Source organism: Lonchura striata, chromosome 12, assembly GCF_046129695.1.
Source record: "Lonchura striata isolate bLonStr1 chromosome 12, bLonStr1.mat, whole genome shotgun sequence".
NCBI lineage: Eukaryota > Metazoa > Chordata > Aves > Passeriformes > Estrildidae > Lonchura > Lonchura striata.
In genome coordinates this window covers 6,456,591-6,467,471 of record NC_134614.1, presented here as the reverse complement: position 1 = coordinate 6,467,471, position 10,881 = coordinate 6,456,591, and the positions used below count along the sequence as shown (strand labels likewise).

At 53.0% G+C, this 10,881-nt stretch overlaps 1 protein-coding gene across 1 annotated transcript; it reads left to right on the top strand.

The window, feature by feature from the left end:
* The first annotated feature begins 1,678 nt into the window (after window positions 1-1,678).
* LOC144247021 (uncharacterized) lies at window positions 1,679-6,712 on the top strand. The gene is given in 11 exon segments (XM_077786216.1): window positions 1,679-1,715; window positions 2,063-2,154; window positions 2,624-2,748; window positions 2,825-3,042; window positions 3,045-3,180; window positions 3,395-3,508; window positions 3,643-3,761; window positions 3,914-4,246; window positions 4,416-4,522; window positions 5,522-5,708; window positions 6,609-6,712. Coding segments are annotated over 11 exon segments (1,572 nt in total).
* Window positions 6,713-10,881: the final 4,169 nt, after the last annotated feature.

Sequence of the window (10,881 nt, the reverse complement as noted above, 5' to 3'; positions counted from 1 at the left end):
CCAATGGTGTGAAGGGTTGCTGTGTGGTGGTGTGACAGTTTTACAAGGATTTATAAGGGTTTGGTAATTAAGTTAGAAATTAGTTGTTAGACAGGTCTTGTTGGTATGTTCCATGTGTCCCCTATTCCTCCCTAGGAAGGTTTTTCCCCACCTCCTTGCCACAAAGTTTTCCTGCCACAGGGTTGTCAATCTCCCTCTGTACCTAAAAATACCCCTGTCAGTCCAAGTTGTACACCCCCTCTCCCTGTCAATCCCTGAAACCGTCCCCATTTTCTTCTAGAATGTTCGATGTCAGTCATCCCTGTTCTTGTTAGTATTGGTCCCTGGAAACCTTTCCCCTCCCTAGGTTCTCCTCATTGGCCCCTGCACTGATGTAATCCCTTCCTATTGGTTGCACTGTGTTCACTCCCCTCACGCCCACACCCTTTATAATCCCGTGTCAGACCCAAGGTAGAGAGGCATCTGTCACTGTCCCGGTTTGGGAGAATAAAAGCTCTGCAGACCTCATACAGGTGTCCGCTCCCTATTCCTTTGCTTTGGATCTTCGTAGTTTTGCTGTGCCTTCGTCACCCACGCTGAGGCAATCACTGCCACCCGGTGCTCTAAGTGACGAGCTGGGGGCAGCCACACTTGTAGTTCCCTCCAGTCACTTGAAGGGGACAAGCTAGCCGCCACAAAAGATCCCCGTGACTGGGCAAGCGAAGTACTACAGTTTTGAGATGCCTGAGAGAAAGACTAAAAACAACCTTGCAGCTGGTGTTTTGAACGGCTGTTTTCTCATCAGATGTTTAGCAAAGAGTGTCTTGTGAATTAGCCAATGGTGCGAAGGGTTGCTGATTAAATGACTAATCAGGTCCACCTGTAATAGAACGGTGTATAAAAGAATGGGTTTATAATAAACTCGGATTAACCTTCTGAAGAGACCTAGAGTCCATGTGTGGCCTCAGTTCCACTCCTGACTCAATGCACAATCTCTGGGCGACTGCCCCCTGCCAGGGGCAGGAGCAGAGATTTCCCTTGGCCGGGGCTGGAGCCCTGGAGTGGCAGTGCCTGAACAGCACCTTACTGCCAAAAGTACCAGCCTCGATGGCTGCCCCAGGGCGTGGCATTTGGCCCTGTTCCTGCAGGAGTCCCTGCCTGGGTTCCCTCCTGGCCAAACCTTCACACCCATCTCAGAACCTGGGCAGTTACCAAGGGGGCCGCCTCAAGTGGTTGCCAGGGACCTGAGGCCATGGCTGCCCCAATTTTGGCTGCACGATGCTGATGTCAGAGTGGCCATTGTGACCCATGCAAGCAAGGTCACAAAAGGGAAGGCTGGGCTCAGGCCGCGTGTCAGTGCGACCTGACAACAGGAGGAGAAGGCAGGGCAGGGACGCTGCTGCTCAGGGACCAGCGGAGCCCCACAGCTCGGGGCTCTGGGCCTGTGCTGCAGGCTCCCCTGCCTCTCCCTGCCCAGAATCAGCGGAGGAACAGCCAGAGCGGACTGCGGTGTTCCTCGAGGCGACGACGGGAGGAGAAGGCGGACAGGAGCAGGGCTCACGCAGGGCTCAGCAGGGAGTAGTGCCCTCGTGGCTCTGGGCCTGTTCTGCAAACTCCCCACACTCTTCTGTCTCCCAGACAGAGAGAGAACCAGCACCTGGAGGAGACTGTGACCTTTCTGGACAGGGACTCACCGCTGATGGCTGCCATGTGCGACAGCAAGCAGGAGGGCCCTGGTGCCAGGGAGCCAGGTGAGGGCAAAGCCGCCCTCCCAGAGCCGGGCCCAGGGGCTCCTGTGGCAGGCGTTGTGTGGGGCCCAGAGCAGAGGCAGGGGGAGGCAGGAGCTGCTCAGCCATGCCGCGGCTGGGAGCCTCCTTCCTCCCCAAGTGGGGCCCAGCTGGGCCAGGGGGCAGCTCTTGGGACACCCGTGCCCACAATGGCCCCTGCTCTCCAAGGCCTCCAGCCCTGCCCATCAGCCAGGCAGGCAGGCAGGGACAGAGCAGCCCTTGGGGCCGATGCTGCTGCAGCCAAAGAGCCCCGCAGAGGTGCTCATGCCCGCTGCCATTGGCTCTGTGCCCTGCAGTGTGCATGCTGTGTCGCCGAGCAGAGGCTGATCCGGACATCTGCGGTGACAAACTGGAGAAGTGTGGAATCTGTGCCCACGTGTTCTGCCTGGTGAGTGGCTCCGGGAGCTCCCTCCACCATTGCAATGGGCAGTTCCTGCCCCTCTCTTCTCATCTGTTCCTCCTTTCTGCTGCAGTTCTTTGCCACTCTACTTTTTCCTCAAGAGAAAAAACATGTTGGACTCATGGGATTTCTTCCTAGAGATATCCAAATTGCAGTGCGGCGGGCAGCACAAAAGGTGAGAGTCCGATGCAGGCAGGGAGATTTGTGCCAAGTGAGGTTTGCCAGAGCTTAGCCCAGACACTTGGAAGGAAAGGCCTGCCCTTCTGGCCGGATGTGGGACAAAGTCTGGCTCCCAGCAGCTGCACAGAGGCTCTGGCACAGGAGCCCCCCTCCTCCACCAGACGGCTCTGTGGGCTGAGACCCAGCAGCGGCCACATCCTGCGCCCTGCCCGGAGCGCTGGGGCTGCCTGGGGAGGCCCCGAGGCTGCTGCTGATGGGGCTGCTTGGCTCTTCCCAGCGCTGCTGCGTCTGTGGCCAGAGCGGGGCAACCATCATGTGCTGCATGGAGGGCTGTGACAGATGGTTCCACCTGCCCTGTGCCAAGGAGGGCAGCTGCGTCACACAGTATATTCCAGATTACAGGTACCTCCTCCCCACTCCTGGTCACCCCTGGCGGAAGATCCAACATTTCTCACTTTGCCCATCCATTTTCCTCCAGCTCCTTCTGCCCTGAGCACTGTCCCAAGCAGAACGTGGAGGCGACTCCAGAGCCGGGCACCAATTGTCTCATCTGCATGGAGCTAGTGGAGGATAGAAAGACTTTCAGAACCCTGGTGTGCCCAGCGTGCAAAAGGGCCTGGTTCCACAGGGACTGCATCCAGGTAGGAGCCCTCCCCTCAGCCCCAGGGCACAGCAGGTGCTCAGCAGCACCAGGGCCTTGCTCACCCTGCTTCTGTTTGCCCTGCAGGGACAAGCCTTGCGTGCTGGTGCTTTATATTTTCGGTGCCCCCTGTGCAGAGACCAGGAGGCATTCCCTGTTGAAATGATCATCCTGGGGATCCGAATCCCCTTCAGGTTGGTGTCCTTCTGCCTGCCTCACAGGACAGGAGCTGCAAGGACTGTGGACTGCCAGGACCTGCCCCAGCAGTCCTGTCCCTGCCCTGTCCTGTGAGTCTGGGCTTCAACTTCACGCACGCCTTGGAAAAGTACGGGACGAAGAGCAGGGACAACCTGTACCTCTGTGAGGGGAGGGCAGCAGAAACTCATCAGCTTTTCCTTTCTCCATCAGACTGCCAACATGGGAGGATAACGATGCCTACGCGGATCTAAGAGAGAGGCACAGCAGGTGCAATGCCAGGGATTGCCTTTACCCGGGAGGCAGGGAGGAGGCAGAGGAAGAGGGGTAAGTTGGGGAGCTGCACCTGAGGCTCTGCAGGGTAGCCGTGTCACTTCAAGGGCTCAAAGAGAAAAGAACTAGAAGAGCTTGGCCAGACAATTAATTTGTCCTCAGTGCCATAAACCCATTTGCTTCCCCAGGCCCTGGGAACTGCTCCTGTGCTCCTCCTGCGCTGCTGAGGGCACCCACAGGCGCTGCTCCGGCCTGAGAAACAGCATACAGAGCTGGGAGTGTGACAGCTGTGCTGGTCTTGAAACGGGTATGAGGCAAAGCACCTGGTGTCCCTGGGCTGGGGGCAGTGCCCAGGCTGGGCCTGGCAGAGCCCGTCTGCTCCTGAAGGGCTGGGGTTCTGCTCTGGCCAGGCTTGCCTTGGGCCTGGGTGGTCTTTGACATTCCTGCTTGTCCTTACAGCCTCCAAGGATGAGCCAGAGCTCAGTGGCCCCAGCCCGACCAGTCAGTCAGGACTGGAGCCTGCTCACGGCTCCACAGAATCTGAGGCCATCAGCCCCAGCTCCCATGGCCCGGTGCCATCGGGGCTGGATCCCCAGGCTTCATCTGACGAGACCAGCAGCCGCAGCAGCCACCAACGCACAGCATGGCAGCAGTCTCTGCCATCTCCCTCGCTGGACACCAGCAGCCCCAGCAGAACAAGGTCAATGTACAGCAGCACCCCTGAGCTTGAGGACAGGGGCCATTCCAGACATGCTGGGCCCGGCCGCGGGCGCACCCGCTCCCACCAGCAAGGTCAGGACCCAGATGGACCAGTCCGATCGAGGAGTAGCTGTGATGGCAGCAGAAGGACAACACCAAGGACTGAGAGTCCCAGGCAAAGAGAGACACCTTCACAGGCATCCCTCAGATGCACCCGCTCCCACCAGCAAGATTGGGCCCTAAGTCCACCTGTCCGGTCCAGGAGTCGCCGTGACAGCAGCCAGAGGACAAGACCAAGGACTGAGACGCCCAGGCAAAGGGAGACATCGCCAGGGACGTCCCGCAGACACAGCCGCTCCCACCAGCAAGGTCAGGCCCTAAGTCCATCTGTCCGGTCCAGGAGTCGCCGTGACAGCAGCCACAGGACAGCATCAAGGAGTGAGACGCCCAGGCAAAGGGAGACATCGCCAGGGACGTCCCGCAGACACAGCCGCTCCCACCAGCAAGGTCAGGCCCTAAGTCCATCTGTCCGGTCCAGGAGTCGCCGTGACAGCAGCCACAGGACAGCATCAAGGACTGAGACGCCCAGGCAAAGGGAGACATCGCCAGGGACGTCCCGCAGACACAGCCGCTCCCACCAGCAAGGTCAGGCCCTAAGTCCACCTGTCCGGTCCAGGAGTCGCCGTGACAGCAGCCACAGGACAGCACCAAGGACTGAGTGGCCAAGGCAAAGGGATACTCCATCAGGGACATCCCCCAGACGCAGCCGCTCCCGCCTGCAGCGCCGGGCCTCGGATCAACCTCTCCGGTCCAGGAGTCGCCAGGACAGGAGCAGGAGGAGAGCAGCAAGCGCTGAGAGGCCCAGGCGCACGGGAACACTGTCAGAGAGTTCCCATAGGAGCAACCGCTCCCACCAGAGGCGTCGGGCCTCAACTGGGACCTCCAACAGTAGCACGTAGCCTCATCTATTCTTTCTAGTCCATCTGTTTGCTGCCAAAAGTGAAGGTGAGAACAGTCAATACAGAGACCTTGAGACTTGCAGGTCTGTGAGAAAACCGTATTAGCTCTTGACATTTCCACTGGCAGGAAAGTAGTCTTGTGCTAAATCCCTTGATTTCTGCCTTACCATGTATTAAGTGAAAAGTCACTTAAATGATGTAGCTAATGAAAAAGGACTTTTGTTCCGGCCTTTTGACTCCAAGCTGAGATGTTTCCCCACTGCTCACTCTTGTAAAGTGAACCTCTCCTTTATGGGCCTTGCATAGAGTTAGCGAGATATTCAGAGCAAGGTGGCTCCTTGGGAAGCTGTCTTTGGAAAAGATGTGCGCTGTTTTGCTATCCTTGAACAATCTCATTTCAATTTAAAAGACTTGTTTGGAGCTTCAAAGAACAAAACAGAAAAGATTGTGGAAATACCCTGGGACAAAGAGGATGTACAGGACCCTGCCCTCAGATGACCATTTGGGACCTTTGTCCGAGAACAACACATCTCAGGAGTCGAGCGCGTTCACGTTTTCCTTCTTTGGAGACACAGAGGAGCTGGGCATCAAAGAAGGTAACAGCAGGACCCTTCTCACAGTGCCATTTCTAATGAAGAGCTTCTGGCAGGCACTGTAGAGCATTGTGGTGTAAAGAAGGTCAGGACGCAGGAGATTTTCCACAGCAGAAGACAGTAAGTAGGCAGAAGCATTTTGATCTTCATTTCTGCTTGCCAAGGCTGTGGTACATGAATGAGAGGTAACTCATGCTTGCATCTGAGGAATTCTGAAAGGCATGCTTTGAGAAGGCATTGGGGATTTTGCTGAGTGGTGAAAAACCTTGTTGTCATGCCCTGAAACTCGCAAACAGGGAGAAAGATGGCACACCGGTCATATCAAGTTTCAGAGAACCCAACAAGATTTTAAAGGAAATGTGTGTTAATGGAGAGGGAGGAGCAAGATCCTGGAGTTGACCGCAAGATCCACGAACATTCTCTTTGCTACTGAATTCTCTTCTTGGACCTATAGAAGAAGGAAACTGAACTACACATGATGGTTGGTATGTTCCAACCGTAGATAAAATGAGGCCTTATAAAAGAGAATGAAACAACATTAAATCAAGTCACAGTCCTGTAGGAGAGAAAATAAACCGTGTGAAGTTATCCAAAATATTTAAAAAAAAACAAAGCAACAACACAAAGCAACAAGCCCCACACAATTGTGCTGAATTCAGAAGGTATCCGGTGTCTTCTGATTGCAACAATAAAATGTTTAAGAATACAGCAGAGATCCCGAGAACAGAGAGGAAAATCCTGGAGCAGAGATGTAGCTCAGAAAATCTGGCAGAAGCAGATTCTGTCCTTCCTACATCTGTCTTCTCCACTGTAAGTATTTGTCTTGAAAGGAGGAATTCTTCCTGACAAGTGGAGGAATAATCTGGATGTGGCTTTGTTTCTTTTTCGGTGCTGTTATTGCAGAGTCTTGCAGACTCAGAACAATAAAGCCGGTAAAAGTCGCATGGCAAGAGGATTCACGTTTCCAAGACGGCAGCTCTGAGGGTGATGATGAGCCTGAGACGTGAGACGCTGAAACGGACCAAGAAATGCAAGTTCCGTTTCTATTTGCTGTCTACTTGGCTGTAGTAGTTGGATGCTGTGGGAATATTAATAGCAGCACTCAGGGAATGGGAAACTGAGATTGCACACCTCTGAGCAGTGAAAGTCATCTTGGAAAACCATTTGTGCTGCCCAGAGTCAAAACTCCCAGCAGCCCATGTGATGTGAAGTTGAATATGAAAAGAGAGACATTGAGCACAAGAAATTAACGGGCTCATTTTGGTTTGACCAACTCCAAACTGAGTTTGGTCAGAAACCAAAGACACAGTCAGTTTGCTGTTAAGAAGTTTATTTTTTTTTCTAGAAGGCTCTATTTGGTTACTAGGGAATAAAGCTTTTCACTCTATACCATTTCTCTGAAGCACTGCAGTTTTAACTTGTGTTCATGGAATTTGATAGTACAATTTTGGATGCTAAAATCCCTTTGTACTTGTCTAGGTTTGTTTCTTTACCACGCACAGAAAGTGCTAGAGTTGTCTTCTTCTTTGAAGATGATGAATGCCTAAGAGGTACGACAGAATTTCTTCACCCCCTTTTGTATTTTTTTAAACTCTTCATGGAATTCTGTAAGGAGGAAAAAATGCTGCCTGCCTAGGAATGTTTCCTAGTCAAATTTTGGCATCCTTACTTGTGCTCAAAATTATGGCAGAATCCCGTGAGAAAGTCCTGGTAAAATAAAGGCCAAGCAGATTTCTGGCTTTCTTCTCTTTCAGGTAATTGCCTAATAGGAATCTGGACTTTCAGAGCTTACCAAAACATTAGCCCCTTGACAGTTTACCTAGACATTTTGGATCCTTTCAGGTATTTTTATCACCTTTAACTTTTTCCTGTCTTTCTGGAGTTACCATTAGGAATTCTGTGTTCTTGTCACCCACATAGGTCCCTGTCGTGCTTTGTCCTAATGAATCTGGGAGTTTCTCTTCTGAATCCTGGGGATTTTCTATTTAGAAACAAAGAAAACAACAACCAAAGGAAACATATGGAGTCCCGTCCCCAAAAATTGCAGAGGCCAGCAAAACAATTGCTTGTTATATGTTTTGTAAAATAGTCTTAAGACACGCTTAAATGGTGTGCATTTCTCAAGACTGATTCAATAACGCAGCAGAAATGTATTGCTGTGTTCATACAGTTCGTGCCCAGCACTCTTCCAACCTGTCTGATTTGCAGGGGGTCTTAAAGTGGAGAGCTCAGTCCTAAGCAGGCCCCAGTTCTGGGGGAAGATGTGTGATCCTGGTGCTGAGCTTCTAATGAAACAGCGGCTATTTCACTGCAATTTAGACTGCAGCATGCTGAGGAAAACTGCTGCTGCCTTTCATTGTCCCGCAGACAACAGGCTGCTGGAGGGAACATTTCTGTTGGGAGACAACGTCTGTTGGGGGGCATGAGAACAGGAAGGATGTGAAGAATTGACTCCTGACTTTATTGCTGAGTTGCCCATGATGGTTAGAAGCAGCAGCACAATCGAAAATGTTTAAGCCTATTAATTGGTTCTTTTTTTTGCACAGAGGGCCCAAAGTTATTTTGTAGATCAGTAGAGTTCAGTGAAGAAAAAGGGTTGGGAAGACCAATGTAGATTATTGCTTGAGGTGAGTATGTAACATCTGTTCCCTGGGAACTGTAGGTGAAAGCTGAGCAAGGGGAGGGAATGTAGGTATGAATGGGCATGCAGAATTAATTCAGGACCTGGAGAAGAGCCTGCAACTTTGCAACTCCCCAGGAACAAAAGTGTTTTAGTGTACCGGTGTGTATAACATCATGTTGTGTTGTCCAGGCAGGTAAACCACTACATCTTTGCAGGTTACAGGAGCAGCTAATTAACTGTACGTAAAGGATATATTCAAGAGAAGGAGTGAATTTAGAGACTTCGCCTAATAGTGGATTCAGAAAATTCTCTGAAGAATTTGTTAGATTTTGATTATTTCCCAGAAAGCCAAAGGAAGCTTAAGGATACGAAATAGAAAGTGTAAGGAAAGCAATAAACTCTTTACTGAATAGAAATGTGCCACGTTTGTTCCTTGAAGAAGTGGTCAAACAATGTTACTACCAAAATCCTTTCAAAGATCTAAGAGGAAAAAAAATTGGCAAATCCTGTTCGGCAGTGTTTCAAAGCTGGGGCTGATGGTCTTGGGTGCTGGGGAGCCACGGGAAGGCTCCAGTCCTGACTGTCCAGCCAGGCCGGGGCCATTGAGCTCCGGCTCATCCCCGGTGGCTCTAAAGGCAAGCAGGAATGTCAAAGGCGCCCCAGAGCCGGGCACACCTGGGCACTGGCCCCGGCTCTCCAGGAGCAGACGGGCTCTGCCAAGCCCGACCTGGGCACTGCCCCCAGCCCAGGGACACGCGGGTGCTTTGCCCAGAGCCGTGCCCATAGCAGCAGAGCTGTCACACCCCAGCTGGCTGTGGTGGGTGTGAGGCTCCAGCAGTGCCCGTGGGTGGGCTGGGCAGAGAATCAGCAGCAGCACAGGAGCTGGTGGCAGCGCTTGGGGAAGCACAGGGGTCAGCCTCTGCACGGCGACACAGCATGCACACTGCAGGGCACAGAGTCAGTGGCAGCGGGCATGAGCACCTCTGCGGGGCTCTTTGGCTGCAGCAGCATCGGCCCCAAGGGCTGCTCTGTCCCTGCCTGCCTGCCTGGCTGATGGGCAGGGCTGGAGGCCTTGGAGAGCAGGGGCCATTGTGGGCACGGGTGTCCCAAGAGCTGCCCCCTGGCCCAGCTGGGCCCCACTTGGGGAGGAAGGAGGCTCCCAGCCGCGGCATGGCTGAGCAGCTCCTGCCTCCCCCTGCCTCTGCTCTGGGCCCCACACAACGCCTGCCACAGGAGCCCCTGGGCCCGGCTCTGGGAGGGCGGCTTTGCCCTCACCTGCCTCCCTGGCACCAGGGCCCTCCTGCTTGCTGTCGCACATGGCAGCCATCAGCGGTGAGTCCCTGTCCAGAAAGGTCACAGTCTCCTCCAGGTGCTGGTTCTCTCTCTGTCTGGGAGATAGAAGAGTGTGGGGAGTTTGCAGAACAGGCCCAGAGCCACAAGGGCACTACTCCCTGCTGAGCCCTGCTCCTGTCCGCCTTCTCCTCCGGTCAGTAGCAGAGGTCTTCATCATACATTCATTGGATGTGATCCGAACCAAAGAGTAAGTTCAATTTCCGGAAGAGTAATATCAGGTACTTCACTTCTCTAAGTTTAATTTATAGCAGAAATTAAATATATATCGTTATTTCATGGTTACTTTTACACTATACATAGAGCTTCCACTTTAATATTTGTGGAAAGCCAATAAGCCAATATTATAATATGTTTGTCTAACAGATGGCTAAAGGATCAGCATGAATTTGCAGAATTACTTCTTTTATTAAGTGCTTACTACAGAACAGTGATAGAATGGAAGATTTCTTTTACTGACTCATGGCTAAGTACTCAGCTTCCTTTATGTGGAGAATTTGAGGGATAGCTGTACCAAATCCAATCCCATTATTAAATTCATGGCACTAGACAAAGGAATACCTGACTGCTTTTTAAGAGTTGAACATACTTGCAAAATAATGATGGCAAACCCTTCTAATGTCAAAACACTGAGTAGGTCACAGTCATGTTTCCTCTGATATAGTTGAGATTAATGTGCAGATTAAGATTCAGTATGTTTTCTTTAGTCTTCCCTTTTATGCCCTTTATCTTTTGGCACACCATTTTCCTTTCAACTCTATGGCTTCCCTCTGGTGTTTTAAATCAGGTGTAATATTTTGCTATTTCGTGGTGCCACTCCCTCGATCTACTGAAGAGGGCCAAGCAATGCCGGTCTGTCGGCAGGTCCCAGGCGTCGCTCCTGCCGGCGGCCCCGGGGCAGGAGCGGCCCCGGCAGTGCCACGGCAGGGCTTCCCTCAGGTGTCGGCACTGCCAGCCCGGCTCTGCCGGGGCGCTCCGGCAGTGCCATGGCAGGGCTTCCCTCAGGTGTCGGCACTGCCAGCCCAGCTCTGCCGGGGCGCTCCGGCAGTGCCATGGCAGAGCTTCCCTCAGGTGTCGGCACTGCCAGCCCGGCTCTGCCGGGGCGCTCCGGCAGTGCCATGGCAGGGCTTCCCTCAGGTGTCGGCACTGCCAGCCCGGCTCTGCCGGGGCGCTCCGGCAGTGCCATGGCAGGGCTTCCCTCAG